The sequence below is a fragment of the Poeciliopsis prolifica genome, unplaced genomic scaffold (genome assembly GCF_027474105.1).
Source record: "Poeciliopsis prolifica strain line A6 unplaced genomic scaffold, Auburn_PproV2 SCAFFOLD022, whole genome shotgun sequence".
In the NCBI taxonomy this organism is placed as follows: domain Eukaryota; kingdom Metazoa; phylum Chordata; class Actinopteri; order Cyprinodontiformes; family Poeciliidae; genus Poeciliopsis; species Poeciliopsis prolifica.
Genome location: NW_026562397.1, coordinates 6772218 through 6791870, shown reverse-complemented (window position 1 = coordinate 6791870; position 19653 = coordinate 6772218). Strand labels below are relative to the sequence as shown.

The 19653-nt window shown below is 42.6% G+C and overlaps 1 protein-coding gene across 1 annotated transcript; it reads left to right on the top strand.

Annotated features, from left to right (window-relative positions):
• Nucleotides 1-15870: 15870 nt before the first annotated feature.
• Nucleotides 15871-18606, top strand: p2ry1 (purinergic receptor P2Y1). Its single transcript, XM_055045783.1, has 2 exons — nucleotides 15871-16214; nucleotides 16343-18606. The coding sequence occupies exon 2, from the start codon at nucleotides 16366-16368 to the stop codon at nucleotides 17413-17415; it is 1050 nt and encodes a 349-aa protein (XP_054901758.1). The 5' UTR covers nucleotides 15871-16214; nucleotides 16343-16365; the 3' UTR covers nucleotides 17416-18606.
• The last annotated feature ends 1047 nt before the right edge of the window (nucleotides 18607-19653 follow it).

Below are 19653 nucleotides of genomic sequence, written 5' to 3'. Positions count from 1 at the left end.
GGCCGGGCTTGTCACGCAGCAAGAAGGGAAAAAAAAAATACGATAAGTCGAACAGACGACGCAAGTGTCGCTGAGGTAGCAATAAATGCCATCTGATGGATTCACCTCGTGGGGGAGAAAAAAAAATGCGTCTATTTATAAATGTGTTTCATTAAGTGGAAAGATGAAACACATTTTTAAGGTTGTGATGCAAAAATGAAACCAGGAGAACGAAGTGGCGACGGCAACAACAACAAAAAAAACCTGTTTACGTTGCATACTGAGTCTGTAAATCATCTGTGGCGCAAAAAGCTGTGAAAACGTAACGAGGGGCATGTTTCCTGTCTCCTCCGAGATTCAGGCCAACGACCTTTTGGAGAAAACCGTCATGTGTCGTTTCCACAAACGCACTTGAAGAAATGGACCTCTGGGGGATTCTGAGCTGGATAACCAACAACTCTGCTGGTCGTTCTGACAGTTTTATTATTACAAGATTTTAATTTTCTGACTCTTGCGTACCGCCGTCCCCTCCTGTCTTGGCTTCAGCTCCTTCCTCTCTCGCCATCCGTCTGCTGAGTCACTACTCGACTTTCCCTGAGTGCTGCTTCAATCATGACCCAGAGATCCCACTTTCCCCGAGACCGTATGTCGGTATGCGTGTGTGTATAACCGTGTCCGTCCAGCTACAGTAAGTGTTTGTTTACAGTAAGCGTTTCCCCTGGGTATAATGGAACAAGAAGCAGGAGAGCCGCAGAGAGTCAGGCTAATCGCGTTTAATATTTCAACAGGGGAAATATTGATCAGGCGGGAGGAACTTAATGCCAGGCAGCTTCCTGCTCTGCTGCTGACGACGGCAGCTGGGATTCGCTTGTTTTAATGGGTTCGTCTCGGCTCGAGTCGATCCAAAGCCGTCGAGGACTTCATTCTGGCAGAGCGGTTCGCAGCACTCTGTAAAGGTTGTCTAGCAAAAAAAAATAAATAAATGAATAAATAAAAATACTTATCGCACTCATTTCCGCTGGTTTTTCCTGTCTGGATTTTCAAGGTGTAGAGTTGTCCCAACAGTGTAAATTTGCGGACCCAACAAACAGACATTTGTAGCCCACTGTGGACGACGGTTTGCTGACACCGAAGTCCAGTCGACCAGAGTGTCAATTTGCCGTGTGTGAGGCCAGGTGTGTGTTCGGGTTGAACCTTATCGGATTGACAACGGATGGATAGAGTTAATGGGAAACCCTTTTATCTGTGTAACGATAAATATCGTTAATTGACTTTGTTCTGGTTGTTGTTCATTGGAGTCGTTACATCGGAAAGGGAGGCGAACAAACTTTGAAAAAACTGCTAAATTTTCCACCTCACTTTGAATCTTGCCTGATGGTTTGACGGCGATGGCGGTCGTATGTTTGTGGATATGAACTGAACCCGAACGCATCGTCAAGGGCCTTGACGACCGCATCCATTCTGAGTCTGTGCCGTATAAATGAGCTGGACTGACTCGAGTTGAGCCTCTGTTTTCTTTTTGAAACTTCTTTGTAACTTCTTGACCTTTATCTGCCTCTTGAAGTCTTTGGGGTTCTGATTTTTGTTTCATTTTCTTTATATTTTTAATAAAACTTGACTTCTGTGCTCCTCGGCTGCTGTGAACTATTAACCTTTTCCATGAAGTCAAAGTATTGCACATTGATAAGGCTAGGTTTTAGAACTTGTTTTTTTTTGCATTTATTAATGCTTCCAGCAAAAAACAACAAAAAATTATAGCCGTGTTTTTTGTCTTTTTACCAAAAGGGTTATTATGTCTTCAGTCTGACCCCAGCCCTTTTCATCTTTAATTGTGTATAAGAGGAAGACAAGTATTTGCTTGAAACAAGAACTTCCTATTTCAATCAGTAATTTTCAGAAGCCGAAGTGTTGACCCCACGCTTTTTTTTCTTATTGCATTAAACTTATTATCTTTTGTTCTCGGATGATGGAGAAAGACCTCTCTGTAAAGCACATCAGCGAGTTTCCAGGCGTGTTTCTGGAGGAATATGGGTCACACTGAGAGGGTACCGAGGGCACAGCTGCACTCAGAGATGAACAGCCACTATTCAGCTGGTGACAGGATGTCTCTCGGTCCTACGCGCCGGACACAAAGGCAGGACCAGAGCAAAGGGAGACGAGGTCAGAAGGCGCGCCACAGGCCCAATTAGCATGCTCTGAGATGTTCCTGTGTGCCGGCTAATTGGTCTGTCTTTTTCTTAAACTCGGATGGCGACAGGAGAACCTGGCAGAGACTGAAAGCTGTCGACTGAGAGGGTCAGACAGGGATCTCAGTGTTGTGCCGCCGCCTCCGTCTCGCCAAAGCTTCATCATTTTTGACAGCAGGGCTGCATCGAGAGCCGCGGGGACGGATTGAAGAATCGGGAATGAAAAGCTGAAGTGGACTCGGGCCAGTTTTGTCACAGTGTGCCGCCGTAGCCGCTGACATTTGGGAGGAGATGAAATGGTTAGCAGAAGTGCACAATGAATCAACCCAGACTAGCTGCAGCTTCACCAGTTTGCACCGTTAAGTCGCCAGCAAACGCACTATTCATCTCTGTTGCCTCAACGGCGCCGTCTTTCATATTTCTTTCCACATTCCAGTCAAAAGCTTCTCCACAAGCAAGTTATCTATACAGCCCATCTGCACTGCAACAGTTGGCGACTAACTCACCGTGTTGCTTTCAACTTACTATGATTTAAGGAGCGTGAGCGGACTCGCTGCTGAGACAGGCATACTGGCGTAGAAGGAGCCGCTCAGCTCAGCAGCTTTTCTTCTCCTTTCCTCTTGTTCCCGTTTCATCGATTTTATCTTAATGCCGTAACGCACAGCGTTTTGCTCAAACGATTCATCTACCGCCGCTCCCGTTTACTGTCACTGTTCAGAAAGGCAATTACCCGACATAAATCAGCTTCTTCATTACCCGGCGTGCGCTCTCGCCAGGGTTTTCTACGAGGAGTGATTTGACACATCCTCAGTTTCCTGCTGTGCAGACGGACTGATTCAGTGCGTATTATTTTTATTATTATTATTTTTGAATCCAGATGTGCTTAGCAAAAATAAATGAATAAAAAATCTCTCAGGACGCGTCTACTTTGTATTCAGACTGAGTTCACAAGGTGTGCCACTCCAGCCGGATGCAGACTGGCAGCCTAAGTAACCTGTAGCTACTTGTCATCACTTTATAGATATGATACATAGAATGAAAAAAAACAACAACAAAAAAATTGCAGCAGTGAATAGCAGAGGCTGAAAGTCACATATTCAGTTTGTGTTTAATTTTGTTATCCCAGGGTTTAGGTTTACTCCGGTGAAAGAAAAGCGATTCCTAATGGGCATGTCCTATTTTAGAACATCGGAAAACAGATAACTCCACAGCATGTCCTGCTACCTGAGAAACCTGAGACACAACCGACACCTGTGCTGGCTCATCTGACTGGTGGCCCTGCCAAAGCAATCTGTCATGATTGTTGAATCCTGGTCTTTTTGCTCCTGCTAAGATTCGATCTCAAAAGGCAACGACGCGACACGTTGAGACGGATCTCAAGCAGTGGGGAGCTTCAGGAATATTCATTTAGCTGGTTATTTTAACAAACTAAAAGTGAAAGTGTCATCCCAACCATCATAGATCACTTAAGAAGAAAGGGAGCCTGTTGGCCGACGAGTGTAAAATAAACTACAAGGTGAGGGAGAGCTTGAATGCCACCACTTCTACTGGCCAACCCGTTGTAAAATCATCCTGAAAATACCTCCGATATACTCAGTGATCTCCTACTATAATCACTCGTCAACAAAACAAGTGGCTTTTCCGGACTGAACGTATATTTTGATTTTTTTTGGCACTTTTAAATAATACTGCTCGAATCACAAGTCCTCAATGGTTTTCTTTCTTTTTTTGTCCTTTTTCTCGTCAGACGGACGTTTCTTGCGCAAAAAAAAGCGTGAGATTTTTTTTTTCCCCAACCCACTTCAGCGGTCCTCCACGCGACCTTCATCCCGAAGCAGCCGCGCCCGAGGCAGGCGGTTTCTGGTGAACCTGAGTGTGAATAATGTTCAATAGCGTTCCGACTCAGAGAGCTTATCGCAGCGGGGCGAGCGGATCCACGAGAAGTGTCATTTCTACCCGAGTCGGCCAGAGTTTTGTCGACGCAAATGTTTGCGATGAAGCTCTTCGTTTTCTAGCCTGAGTACTAAGAAGTTAGCAAAGACCAAAAAAAAAAAAAAAGAAATTAAAAATAGCAGACAAACCCTTGTGAAGGAGGCAGAGGATGTGAAATATTACCAAGTTCTGGCTGCAGCCTTCTCTGTCGCCATATTAGGTGTGGAAAACTCTGGTCACCAGACCATTAAGTTGTTTGGTGTGATGTGATAAGAAGGGGACCAAAAAGAGGGAAAAAGTCTGGGATGTGTTTTATTTTTAAACCAGAAATTGAACTGTAAATAAAATTAAATATAAACAAAAAAAAAACAATTATGTGTGTATGACATGGGTTTCTGATTGACATTGTCAGCCAGGTATTCAACTGCAAAGAGAACTATTACACTTAATCAGCATGATCGTATTTTAAAATGTAACAATCATTCAGATCAGTTGCAGATGTCTGTGCAGGGAGCCAGATTTATTTTTCTGACTTCCTCAAAACCGGCTCCCGCTACAGGTTTCAACCTCCTTTCTGTTTCCTTCCCTCTTATCTTTATCTGTCGTTTGTTCAGCCGTCGCCGATCGTTTCTGTGGCCACGTCACTTTCTATGTCCCTCCACACGTCCTTTCCAGTCCTCTTTTATTCCACCCTGCAGTCATGTCTCTACTCCTTACGTATAAACAAATAAATGCGATCTTCATGTTTGCTCATTTATTCCCACCGTTTCTGCCTCGGATTCCTCTCTGTTTACCGATTATGTCACTTTCAAGGATTTTTTTTTTTCATCTTTGACCTTTCCCTCATCCTGCCTTTCTGCTTTCCCTCCCCAGGTGTTTCTCATTTCCCCCACTTGCCTCCGCCTGCTCCCTTCTGCAGCTGCGCCTCGTCTCCAGCGATTAGCTCTCCTGTTTGCTGTCCCTTCCATCTCGGTGTTTAAGCTCTCCAGATTGCGTTCATCTTAGCAGGTCACGTCCGTTTGTCTTGTCTTCTTGTGTCTCTTCCATCAGATTTTGTTCGTGTCCCGTTCTCCCCGTTGTGCCTTCAGTTTTTGTTTAATAATACTTTTTTATTGCACTTTGGTCCTGTCTACATTTCATGGCAGTTTCAGTTTACTACACCCAACCTATTTCACAGACTAAATTGTTTCAATTCACAGTTGTGGATTAGCGGCGTTTCTCGCTAATCCACAGCATGTGGATCTTGTTTCTGGCTTTGCATCACAAATGTCTGACAAGCAGAAGATTGCTGTTGATGTGATTGGAAATATATCCACTTATCATGTTTATTTATGTTTTCCCAGCTGTAAATCAGGGATTGCCACGGCGTCTGACTACCGGGCTGATCCAAGTCAACCTCAGGCTGCTTGTTTATGTGGGCCAGCCGCCTTGTGGTCTTATGTAATCTGTCATGTTTTTTAAATAAGTTTGTCTAAGTGCTATGACAACTTTAAACAGGTTGCTGCAATTTAATGAGGATGATGATGATGGGGGAGCGGAATATGAGCCGCTAAAAAGAAAACCAATGAAAGAAAAAAAAAAATGCACAGGTATCAAACCTGGGGAATGTCTTTAATCTCATCATAGAAAAAATCTTAAGGCGCTCCAAAATATAGAAAAACTTCGTTGAGGGTGTAAACTTGTTCCGACTTATCCTCTCACACTTCTGTCTTTAACTCTTTACCTTCCTGTTCTTTTTTTCATTTTATTTATTTTTCCTTCATGCAGTTTACTCTGGATGTGGGGAGCCACGTTTTCACAGGCTCAGCTCCAGATCAGACATTTGATATTTTCCTCTTACTATATAACTTTCAGTTTTGTCCCCAAAATCATCAAAAACACCCTATAAAAAAAATTAAAATAAATTAAAAAGTTGTAATTTGCTTTTCAATGAGAATTTTCATTTGATGTTTAGTTTTCATAAATTGTGCGTCAATCTATAACGTCGGTCGTATTTTGATTCTTTCATTCAAAATTTCAACCGAACGGCTTCTTGGGCTGCTTTGAGTTTTTCTGGGCTTGTAGTTTTGGTCATTTGGTGTTCCATAGTTTCTTGTTGTGATTAAATATGCTTTGTTTCACTTAGTTAAGTTTGCTCTTAGTTCAGTTAGATTGGGTCCATTATTTATTCCATGTGTTATTGTTTTCCTAGTTCCGCTCTTTATACCTGTTAGCCAATCTGACTCAGCCTATTGTTCCCACATCCACTCTTTTTCAGTCACTCCTTGCAGGTTCCTGTCATTATTCTCCTTTCCTCTTTATATTTCTTGTTTATTTGTTTCTGCTCTTGCTCCTGAGCTTCTGTTTGCATTTGTCCACTTCACTCACACACTGACACACACACACAGGCACCAAAGTGATGACAGATTCCCAAAAAATGAGGGGGAAGAAAATGGGCGTTAATAGTTATCCTGAAAGGTAATAAAAGTTTAGTTGGCCCCAGATATTTCTTCCTCATTCAAAGCGGCATATTGGAACTGCTTAAAGCTGCACAGTCAGTAGGGCTTTGCAGGAATTAGCTTTTACTCTCCATTTACAGATTATGGGTGTGCCAGCAGAAATGGGATCGATGACTGGAGTACATTCAAGCTTCTGAGTATTAGTGGACTGGCCTTTGTTGCAAAATATGGTCACAGGAAGATATTTACATTTAAGTAGCCATTAGCATGTTCTCTACCACTTTGTGTAACTCGTCCAAGTGCCTTGGGGGCAAACTTTATGGAGAAACAGATGACCGTCTCCATTACATGACCTGAAAAGCCTCCCAACCTCTTTACTTGAACAAACCCGTCCACTTTGGAAAATGTTTTGTCGTTTATCTCAGCTACTTAAAAGGCTTCGTTGGTTAGCCTCGGTTTTACAGCTCAATCAGTGGATTCCAGGCTACGCGTTTGATTTCTTAAAGTTGAAGGATTTTTTTTTTTTCAGGGCAGCCAACTTCGACTCTCTGAAGTAATGAAAGGTAGGTCGAATTAGAGCTACTTAAAAACACTTTCAAAGGAGCGGCTTAGGAGTCTCTGACTCAACTTCTGCTACTCATCACAGCGCACCATGTGTGACTTTTATGTCAACTGCATTCCCAGCTAGCTGTCAGATTTTATAAGTATTTCACTAGTACTCTGTGGGTCTGAGCTACAAAAAAAATCCCACATAAGCATAGCAGAATTAACAATGTACAGGTCCTGCACAGGACATTTCTTGCTTTTAGGATCTTTGGTGGATTTTTGGTCTCTGGTGACTGTTAATGTTCAGGTTTTTTTTTTGTTAAGTAACCATGCACAATATTTATGTTTGTCGTTTTGGTTCAAATGAATATATGTGGTCAGCATTTCGGTGGCGGTAATTTGCCCCATTCAGTGGATAGATAGAATCCGTTGGCACCTTTTCCGGGCTACGTCGACGGGCTCCTCTGAAGCACCAACACACGCCAGTGATTTGCCGTCGTAAATTGATTGATTATTCTGTCGTCCTGCAGCTCAGAGTTGGCATTCCTGGGGAATATGTTTATTCTATATTTTATATATATTTTTAATATTCTTTAAATGTTCCAAATATTTGACAAGCAATATCTTCTGTCGTTGTATTCAGAAGATATTCTGTACGCAGACTGTTTTTGGGACTCAAAAACAGCACCGGCAAACTGGTTTAAATAAATCACAATGCGTGTACAAGATCAATACATTTTCATATTTCTGATGAACAGTCTATGTATTGCATATTCATGAAAGCAAACACGCAAAATGACCAGTAATGACCAGCCTATGTCATAGTTTGTTTCGCTTCAAATGTGCCACATTTGACTGTGTTGGCGAGTTGAGCGACAAACTGAGCGTGTGAACTGAGTCCGTGAAAAACCTGGCAGAAGTTTCTCTGTCGAACAAACAGGAACTCCAGCAGTGCATTGAAAAACTTTGTCCAACAAGAGCCTTGGACCTGCTCACTAGCTTGGTCACACACTGTTGTGGGATACCATTCACTTCGTTTAGTTCTGGCACAAAAAAACCTTCTGCAGCTGGTCTCCTCAACTCTGCCTCCCGAATTCTCAAAGTAAATAAACTGCTTATAAAATTTGTTACAGAGAAATTATAGACCTCACACAAATGTCTTTACCTTTCAACCTACTTAGTATTATGCATGGCTAAAACAGTCTTGCTCATCCAATGGACTCATTGTTGGCGCGTCATGGATGTTAGAAACCGACATTTAATAAACACGAAGTAACTTTGTGCCAGTTATAATCTGCTGCTCGACACAAAAAGACTGGGGGAATATTTCTTTATGACAGGCCAAACCAAAGATCGCACGGGCTAATTCATGAATGCTTCCGCAAAGATTTGTCGAAATGCGTCGAGTAAATCTGCCCAGAGCAATTCTCACCTTAATTAAATTTAGCCGAGCAGCTCGCTCCATTAGAGCGTTCATTTCCTTAACGCTGCCAGACTGACTCCATTCTCCTGGAGCTGCATGCGTCACCTGCTGTTACAGATGGCGTTCCACAAAACTGAGAGAATCAAGATTTAAAAAAGAGGCCATCGCAACCTTAACACTTTTCACACAGCTTTGGAAATACCTAATCCTTCCATTCTTATTGGCTCATTCGCTGTAGATGTGACATAATCGAATAGGTTTATCTTGTTATGGAGCAGCGGAATCGCACACTGAAAAATGTTTTGGGAAATCAAGATTTCACCTCCAGTTTGGTATTAACTTTAGGCCTCACATGCAAGAGAAAATCTAACATTTCTAAAAACCTAACGTGAGCCATTATTTTATATGTAAACTTGACATTTTCTAAGTTGAACAGAGCAACCATTTCAATAATTCATGACTTCTTGTTTGCCTGCAGTATAATTCTCATGTAGCTTAAAGGCCAATTTCTCTAAGTGCCTGAACGCTAGGCAGAACGAGGATCCATATTCAACTTCCCCTGGATGAATCTCTGAAGCTCAAAGCTATGAGACCTGCAGCTAAACGCGGCCATCTTCAGGTCGCCCAGTTTCCATAGCAACCGGCGGGTACCACACATGCCAATCAGTCGTGTCAGTGAAACCTCGTTTCTGGCTTTGCATCACAAATGTCTGACAAGCAGAAGATTGAGCCTTTTGCAAACAAAGTCCAGACAGTAGTTTGGTGAGAAAATGAAGTCTATCTTCTTCGTCATGTTTTGCAATTTTAGACAAAGTAGAACTGCCATGTGTGACAGCGTATAAAAGCCTCTTCTTTAGATTTTATCGTATACGTCAGTGTACCAGCTGGCATAAACTTTAGCCTTATGCTCTGGATGTTGGGAATCGAGATTTTTCTTTTTGTTTTTTTGTGCGATTAGGAAGACAGTAATAGAGAAACCAAAACATAATATCGTTTCACTTGAGGCTAACGTCACACTGTCTGTTTCCAGTTACTGAATCGCAGTCAACTTACCGACAACAGAATGAGAGAATTTGCAACATCAAAGTAACATTTACAAAACGCAGCAAAGACTCGACCAGGCAGTGAGCCGTCGGTGAATCGTTAAGTATCATAACCAGTAACTTTTCAAAAAAACATTTGTTTTATTAATCATCAAAGTTAGAGTTTACAGTCATATTATCACACTCACTGTAAAAACAACCAAAAAAATTGTCACTGTTAATTACTCTTGATTAGATATCTCTGTAAACCTTTGCATGAATGGACCATGACTGGGGCAGCCCCCTACACACACACACGGCTTTATGGCTTTTTCCTGCATTAATCATGTCGGATAACATCCACATTGTCAGTGCAGCCCGTCAAAAGTGAGCAAAATAACGTCATATAGTTAAGACTGACCTGCACCTGTAATTTGCAGATACCGACGAGATTTGGGAAATGAGAAGGAAGATTAAAGGAGAAGGAAAACATGTGGCAGAGGCCGCATGTCGGGTGGGTCATAACGTGCAGCCAGTTGATCGCAGCTGCAGTCAGAGTAGCCCCGGGGAGCAGCTGACCTTTGTGTGATCGAGTGTGTACGCGCCCAAACCGTTTACTGAAAAATAAATAGCACACCTGATTTAACTGACCTTTCCTTTAAGGTCTTGCACTTGATGTGAATGTGGGGCAGGGATAGCAGATGTCTCCGGGAAGCCGTTCAAGCCGCTGCGATGACCCATTTACCACAAAACCTCCCCATTGTTCAAAGTTTGAGTCCTGTCACAGAAACTAAAGTGATTGGTTTCTCCTTCTCGGGACTCTGCTCAAGGTTCTGTTAAATGAGAGTAAAAAGGCAGCACCATCTTTACTGATCTAAGAAACAGGAAGGCTTGTAAAATATGCTGTTTAAATAAGTTACAAAGAAAATTAAGAAGTCTCAATGTGGAAGACCTTAATGGCACCACTGACTCTACACTCAATTGGTCGTCTGACAAAAGGATGAAAGTTAAAGTACAAAATCATGTTCGTGTTCTCCTCAAAATAAAACACGGTCTCCACAAGACGGAGCCGTGAAGCGACACCGACCAAACGGTTTCACTATGTTTGAAGGATTCTTTGTTCGCTGTGTGACAGATAGCCTTTAATAATCGGCATCATTTCAATGTAACGGCTCAGGTGCTGCCACCATGTCGACAAAAAGTCAATGTCATTCAGGAGCGGTGGAGCTTTTCATTACTGACACCTGATACTTGGTGTTTTCTAAGTATTCAACTTGAAGCTGATTTGAATAGATTTTTCCCCTCTCCATTTCTTTAGTCTCTTTTCAGTACTCAGGCTCCACTTACAACCTGCTTTGAGTATTTCAAATTGTTCTCAACCTTTTTTGACTGTGGTTGAGATTTTGAAACAGATGTATGTATCTTTTAGTTTTTCATGAGTCCCAGTGGACCAAATAAATCATACAGTTTTTTTTTTCCTCCTACATTTGCCACGTTGTATGTTTGGTTTGTCGCAGACAAGAAACCTTGCACTTTCGCAATCGTGAATTAGTCAGTCTCGCACAGAAAAAGCCAATCGAACAAGGGAGTGTGACTTTAGCGAAAAGTGGCTGTGAGGGAGCCGTGCTGACTGCTGCGGCAGCGGAGGTGTTTTATGTGTTTTCTGTCTTTCTTTTGGCAGCGGCAGGAAATGAGGAGCGAGATCAGGGGAAAGATAAGCGCCGACTGTCTGTGTCAAAACCCGGAAGTAAGACCGAGTCGGTGGTTAACCGCATTGACTGGACGGCGACCCTCAGTTCAAACACAATGCAGTGACTTACAGACAAGTCAATGTTTAAATTCCCAGAGTGACTCATTGGGAAAACGGTGAAGCCAGTCGCCAAGATTTCATTTCAGAGCCCTGCCAATGATGTTCCCTTTCCTGGACATGTGATTAATATCATTTTGAAATGGGCACTTCAGTATTTTAAGAAATATATTATCCCTTGGATATTATTTGATTTTTTGTTGTTTTTACAAGATCTTTCAGATTCATTTTGCATCCCTGGTTTTTTTGTGTGTGTGATTTATTTATTTATTTATTTTTGTGAACATTGTGCAACATTGAGCAGTTAACACCTGCTCTAATACTAGATAATGTCCAGGAAGTCAGTTTTACAGACTTACCTGTATCATTACATGACCTTTGGAAGCCTTAACAAATGTTTCCCTTTCTGTTTCTATATCTTTCTGACCATCAGCCACGATGCTCCGCAACTTTCAAGCACACCATCACCTTTCATGGCTGTCAACGTGTCGCCACTGAGTTTTATGCACAAATGGCCCATGAAGCATCAGTGCGCCATGAATCCCACAGGAAAAGAGCCAACCAAGCTTTAAGAGGGGCAAATGTTCATAAATGTGTGTCGGTTTCTCCCACCGACCTCCTCCGGCAGCGAGTTTTCTAGACAGAAAGTTAGCATGAGAAAGTGCATGGTGCTGAGAATTACACCGCCGCTAAATCTTGTTATTTAAATTAAAGTCACCATCTCCTCCCTTCGCGACAGAAGACGGTTGAAGAATGTGATGGAGAGCAGGAGGGAGGGAGGGAGCCGGTGTGAGAGCGAACCCAAAAAGGGGGACGAAAAGACGCACAATGGCAGACTGATGCGGCGTGACGAAAGAGGGGAAGCAAGAGGAAAAAATTCATTATTTTCCATCCTGGTCTGGTGGAAAGCTGATAAGAGAGATCAAAACCATTGAAGATGCTCATCAGAAACACGTGTGTTGGTCTTGGTAAAGACATGCGATTGAGGCTGGAAGAGTAATTAAAAAATAAAGAATGGAGAAAAAAAAACATATTAGTCTGTCTTGCTAAACACAGTCGAGAAAAAATGTATGTGAAATGAGCAGAAGGATGGACAGAAGTACAAAAAGAACAAAATTAGAAAAATAAATTAGGATGTATAGACTGGAGCTCAGGAGACTCAAAAAAAAAAAAGAGGACTTGAAAGTTGTGTGGAAAATTGTTTTTCCGCAAAACCCTCATTTGTCAAATTAGATTTCCCCACTTAGAGAGATGCGTCTTCAATTTAACAAGCTAATACGCCTTCCGATCAGAGGCCCGGTCTTCACATAGTCGAGGAAAATCAGCAACAGCTGGGGGATTATTAACCATGTCAGTTCTGATTTAAAGAGAGGTCAGACTCTAAAACAATCGAACGACGTCTAGTTCCCACTGAAGCCCAGAACTTTTCAACGCTAAAGATTTGCGTCCGCCCTCTCAGCCGCGTCTCGCGTCGGGATTCCGGAGCAAAGCGGAGCAGAGATCTGTGAGCTGCGCTGGGAGCTGCAGAAGGTAATTTCAACTTCATTCTTATCTGTGTTTACGCCTGGAAGCATGTGCAGACCAGCGGTGCTCCTCCATAATGACACGGATTAGTTGTGATAGGAACACCTGACTCGCCAAAATGTGCAACAGCGGGAGCCGGGTGAGGGGGAGTCACACAGGGTTCAAGCACTGATGACGTTCAGTCGCAGTAGCACCGTGGAAGTTATTTTTAGTTATTAGATTGTACACTTTTAGTACTGTATTTACCTTGACCCACATAACCTGTGAAAACATTTTGGAATAAGACAGTGAGGGTAAATGCCAGTCAACAATGTAACAAAAGCATGTGCACGGTCATCTGGACAGATTTTTGCTGCAAATAGCTTGACACAATTCTCCTTAGCACATGTTTAAACTAAATTTGACCCCTCTAAAATATAACTAAATGTAGTATTTCTGACAGACTTGTAAATAAATGTGTGTTTAAATATATATGAATAAATACACTGAGTTTAATGTATCAATTTTGTCAATAATTGTATCACTATTTCATGTAGTTGCTTAAGCTACAAGATTAGATTTCTTGTTTATGTGCTTCATGTTCAGCAAATATAGTTTTGGTATTGCAAAGAAGAGACGAGGACCCGATTTCAAAAAGGATGGGGGGGAATTGCATCGCAAAGCTGCTCTTTCTGACAGGTTGAGGTGCGCTGACCTTGCAAATGTGACTGGTTAATGCACTCATTAGTGTCACAGGGAGCATCCGGCCGTGTCCAATATGTCTCAAATCTTGTCGGCTTCATGCGGGCACAGGAAATAGGAGGTCGGCGCGAAATGGGACAGGGTCTTTCATCAAGAGCTGTGGCGGTGAAGTGCCGGATCACTTCTTCGTCTAGCTCAATTTGTCTCGGAACATTTCATTTGAAAATGTTTTGATGAAACTCCTGTTCCGTAGGGACTGGGTTTCGACAAAAGCCACGCTGCAGATGAATACAGAGTCAGTATTAAAGCTCATCAAACCTGCCCGTTGTACCCGCAAAAATCTGATTTGATCCGGAAAATATTCACGGTGCTTCACTTCTTGGCCTGTTACGGCCTTCCTCTAAACTATAGCAAATTGTTACGCTTCCTTAAAATCCTTGGGGAGCTTTGAGGAAAAAGGTTGATTTAATAAAATTTGGAGAAAAGGTCACATAATAACCTTATTTGTTCTTAGAGCAACAACAAAATGCATGACACATGAGTTGTACAATGTGAAAGTGTGTCCGAGGCTCGTAACGGCGCTTTCCGAAATGCTTGCACGTACAATCAAACGTGTTTGTACAGATGGTGCTTGAGTGCACACTTACTGGGGAGTTGAAAACTAACCCAATTATTTAAAGATTAAATCGGTGTAGAAAGTTTATAACTTTAGCATGTTTTGGTACATTCACGTGCGTATGGACAGCTTGGGTCATCAATGTTCACTCATTAAAATTTCTTAGTTGGACAAGTGTCAGCTTTCGTAATGTCAGTGGATGTTTAGGCTACTGTTGGCGGACCATTGAAGGGGCCCCGGGTCAATGCGTAATCCTCCGGCTGCCCAGTGTCCATTAGAGTATTGCGACACCCTTGGCTCACTCTGCCAAACACTATTTTAAGATGCTTGGCCATAGCAGCATGTCAGGATCCCTTCACTATTCTCCATCACCCTCCGCCTGTGGACCGCTTGTGCCAGGGTCGCTTTGTCCTTGGCTGCACAACACATAGTCCCAGCTCTGTGTCTTAGCTTCTGCGGAGAGATTAAATGGCTATCTTGATATGGAACACACAGGATGCTTGATTGCTTTCCAACGAAGCCACATTATTCCCCATTGGAAAGACAGTCTGACGTTAAGTGGCAAAAATATGGACTTTAAAAGTCACCTGTCCAGTAATAATATTTGATATCAGCAAGACAGCTCCCTGGTCATGACACCTTCCATTATGGGGTGGCACATTGTTATATCGAATAAAGTACGACATTTTTTTTAACGCTATCTAAGAATCGTCTTTTTTTGGGAGCAAATGAAGCCTGAACAAAGAAAGTGATAGGAATGGATAATTAGTGCATTGGAAAAAATGCACAATTTTTTTCAATGCACTAATAACTGGATATTTGCGCCGCATTCCAGTTACCTGAGAAGTGGGAACTCGGAGTTGGGTTTGACCTCCGACCCTTAGGTAACAGCGTTCTAGTGAAGAAGTCTGAATTTCAGAATGGCCGATGCCCATAAACTCTGTTTGCAGTAGCTCTAGCTAAACACCACTTTCAATTGGTTCAGTTTAGAGTTGCAGGCTCTCCACGTTAGCATTGATGTTTAGACACACTTTTTCACATGTGTCTCGTATTTACCACATCTCAGATGTGAAGAGCGGCCATATTGAAACAAAACACTGCTTTAATAGTCCCAAGTGGGAAGTTGGGAGTTTCCCAAGTCCAGTAGTATCAGACATCAGAGAATTAAACTATCCACCAATTGTTTTTTCACTGTTTCCAAAATCTGTGAATCTTTTTGAATATAATTTAATACTTTGATCAGATTTGAGCCGGATTAACCAAAGCTAAACATAGATAGCAACGCACTGAGTATTACTGAAACCTTTGCTCAATTTATGTTTTTGATTCAAATACAGATGTTTACAGTATTGTGCGTCGGAAGGAGGAGGGACTGGCCCCTCGGCGACATTCACGCAAACACCGCCTCTGACCGCAGTCGATTATTAACATGAACTGAACCTGGCTGCTTCGAAGCCCTTCACCTGCCTTTTGACAGTGAAGGTAGTGAAGGTGTAGCAACACGCGCAGGTATGTGAGGATCCGAGCCGCGCGAGGGACAGAGTGGATTTGTGCGCGAGCTCACCTTCCCTCCTCTTTCTTTCTCTCGTCTCCTCCCCTCTCTTTTCTTTTCCTTTCCTCTTCTGACTGAGGCGCGAACAGTCTCCCCTCTCTATCTCTCCCCCCCCACCCTTTCCTCTCTCTCTCTCTCTCTCTCTCTCTCTCTCTCTCTCTCTCTCTACGGAGGCAGTTTGTAATTCCTGCTCTTCATGCCAGAGCCTGCAGCTGTCTCGGTTGCGTCCCACCGCCACTGGTGTGGGAAGGCTTCTCAACGCATGGAGGAACCGACAGCTGATATTTTTTAAAAAATTTTTACCCGCCCCACCTATAGAAACCCAGAGGATTTATTTTTATTGCTATTATTGTTTTGGTAACTTTCTAAACTATTTCCTGCGTCGTAGGGAGACCGAATGAAGGGATTTGTCAGCTGAGACGCCCCGTCCGCGATATGACGGAAATCTTTTTTGTTGCAATTGTGAAGGACGCTGTGTAGGAATGTGGAGTACAAGTCTCTCTCAACGGTAAGTGCTCGGAAATGTGTTTTCGCCGCCGCCTTGTTAATTAAACGCAAAGACAAGAGTTCAGTCATTTTAAATTGCATGAGACTGACTTATTTTTTTATTTAACCCCCCACTTATCTGTCTCATAGGACAAGCTCCCGCCCCTGAAACCATGACCACAGAGTTGAACCTGACCTCCCTCCTGAATGAAACCTCCCAAAGGGGATGCAACCTCACCAAGACGGGTTTCCAGTTCTACTACCTGCCCACTGTTTACATCATGGTTTTCCTCACTGGGCTGGTGGGGAACAGCCTGGCCATCTGGATGTTCGTGTGCCACATGAGGCCATGGAGCAGCATCTCCGTCTACATGTTCAACCTGGCCCTGGCTGACTTCTGCTACGTCCTCTCTCTGCCTTTTCTCATCTTCTACTACTTCAACAAAACCAACTGGATATTCGGGGACGTCTTGTGTCGCCTCCAGCGCTTCATATTCCACGTGAACCTCTACGGAAGTATTCTGTTTCTCACCTGCATCAGTGTTCACAGGTACACCGGTGTGGTGCACCCGCTCAAGTCTCTGGGCAGACTGAAGAAGAAGAACGCTGTCATCACCAGCACACTGGTGTGGTTGATAGTTATCATAAGCATGTCCCCGATTCTTTATTATTCCAGGACAGGTCTGAAGCGTAACGCGACCACTTGCTACGACACGACCACTGAGGACGAGCTGCCGGGCTATTTCATTTACAGCATGACTTTGACTGTGTTCGGGTTCTGCGTCCCGTTCATCATCATATTTTGCTGCTACGGCATGATCGTCAAGGCGTTGATCTACAACGACATGAACAACGCGCCCCTCAGGCAGAAATCCATCCACCTGGTCATCATCGTGCTTGCGGTCTTCGCCGTCTCCTACCTGCCGTTCCACGTCATGAAAAACCTCAACATGCGGGCGAGGCTGTACTTCCAGAGCCCCGACATGTGCGAGTTCAACAACCGCGTCTACGCCACATACCAGGTGACGCGGGGCCTCGCCAGCCTCAACAGCTGCGTGGATCCCATCCTTTACTTCCTGGCCGGGGATACGTTCAGGAGGAAGCTGTCACGGGCCACCAAGAAAACCTCGAGGAAGGGGGACACTGTCCTTCAGTCTAAGAGCGACGAGACGGCTCTCAATAGCCTGGCCGAGTATGTGGAGAACGGGAACCGCAGGAACTGACCAAGGTGTCCTTTTAGTTCCAGAAGACAGATGGACTAGGAGTAAAGAAATGCACTGTGTGGACTAAAGACGATGTAAAACTGTATCAGATGATGGTTAACTACTCCACATGCTGTGTTGACCGTCGCTTGTCAACATTGATAAGCTATCGTACTGTACTGCCTTGTGTTGTGTCGTACTCAAAATACTAGAGCCATTACTTTGTTTTCCATCTTGTAGCTTGTGTTGCTTACACTTCGGACTAAACGAGCACCGTGAAGAGCCTGGCTGAGGGGAAACAGATCGTTGGACAGGCAATAATCCGTTGTTCATCAATATGTACGGCTTAACGTGAATTGTATTTCCTCAAGCCACTTGCTGATGTTTAATCAATACCCATTTAGCAAGGTGAGAGATTGCTGAGGAGTCGTAGGCGGTTTGAATGGCTTTTAGACGAGAACATGAATGCACTGAGCCTGTGATTGCTGAACAGATGTGCACAGCAGACATTGTAATGCACTATGAGTGAGACTATCTGCTCTTCACCCGTTAATCTTCGGGGTCTTATTGTTTTTTTACCCAGTATGTATCACTGTTGGAGGGCAGTGTGTAGTTTTCTCTGAGGTCAAAGGCTCTTTTTACCGAGCATTTTCCCTTCCAACCTCTGTCACAGAAAACAAGGGGAATATTTGCAGTATTTTTGTGCATCTGATGCTACAGTTGTTTCCTCTTTCCTTCTAGGTGTACTATTCAAGATGTAGTGACTATTAAGACTAGTTTACTTCATCATGTGTATGTTTTTTTACTAATTTGGAGCTTTGCTAATGCATAAGTCCAGGCTGAAAGCAGTCCAGCAGGGTGAAAGCGTGAACGAGTGACTCACCTCAGCATGTTCTAACTACCCTTGCATTCATTGCAACATAGAAAATCTTAGTCATGATCCTTCGCTCGCTTTACATCAACATGTTGAAGACCTATTTGTATGAGATACCTCAAAAGTGAATTGTGAATCTGTGTTTGGCAGATAGTCTTTTAGTTAGTTTTTTGTTTGTTTGTTTGTTTCGTATCTGTTGTAAGACTTCTTGAGAAATTATTGCGAAAACCCTCTTTGCGTGTTTTGTGTAGATGTTTGATGTTCGAAGCCTACTAATTCCTGTGCCCTGGCCCGTTTTCAGCATCAAGAAAAAGGAAGTAAATCTGCTGTGCAAGACATTTCTTGTCCACATCCATCTTTGTCAGTCTTTTTATTTGGTAGTTTTTTTTTGCATGAGGAATTACCAGCTTGACATAGACCCGTATGTATTCTAACAATATAGAAACAGAACAATACCACTGAGTAACGCTTTCAATGTGCATGATCTAATAGTTTGTGATTAATTAAGATGTAAAACAAACCATCATCAGTATAACAGTGAAAATGATACAACTTATAAATTGCAGTTGTTTTTATTTTGGCTAACTACAAGAGTGTGTGTTTTTTTGTTTGTTTGTTTGGTCAGCTCATTCTACCTTTGTTCTATCATCGTCTTGCGTAAGGATAATATCAGTATAATAAGCTGTCATTGGTTGTTTAATTAGTCAGACTTATTTGCTCTGCTTGAACATGAAGTGCTCAACAAGCTGTTCAAAGCTCGTCAGTTGTAGATTTAAAACAACGTTACCATAATAGGGTGAATAAAATAAATGGTGGTGCTCATTTAATTTCCTCTTGAAATATGTCCAGACAGTCAGAGTTGTCTTTAATTCTGTCACGGGGAAGCGGTGAAGGGAAATTATGCGTTTTGAGAGATAATTAGCTTCTAAAACCTTAAATCACTTTGATTCCAGAAACTGGCCCAATGCCAATGTTTACAAAGTAAACGGGGAGCTTAATGACAGTCAAAAAGATGAGTTGTTCAAGCACTTTGATCATTTGACTGCAATGGAGTGTTTTCCAAAAATCAGTATATTCTTTTATAAATTTAAAAAATAACACTGGACAAAGAAAACCAAATAGCTACTTTGCCGCTTTGATCAGAATGTGGCTCTGAAAATTCCATTAAACATAATTTAGCCATGTTAAGAAAGCTGTGCAGTATATTCTTTGCTTGGAGACAAGCTAACAACACTTAGCAATGCTACTAATCACAATACTAGAATAATTAAAAAAAATAAAAACAGGTTTCTAGAAACTAATGTACTGTTAAATTCCACTTCTATCACTTTAATTACAAACTAAGATACATAAGGTTTAAATGGCATAATAATTATAAAATGGAA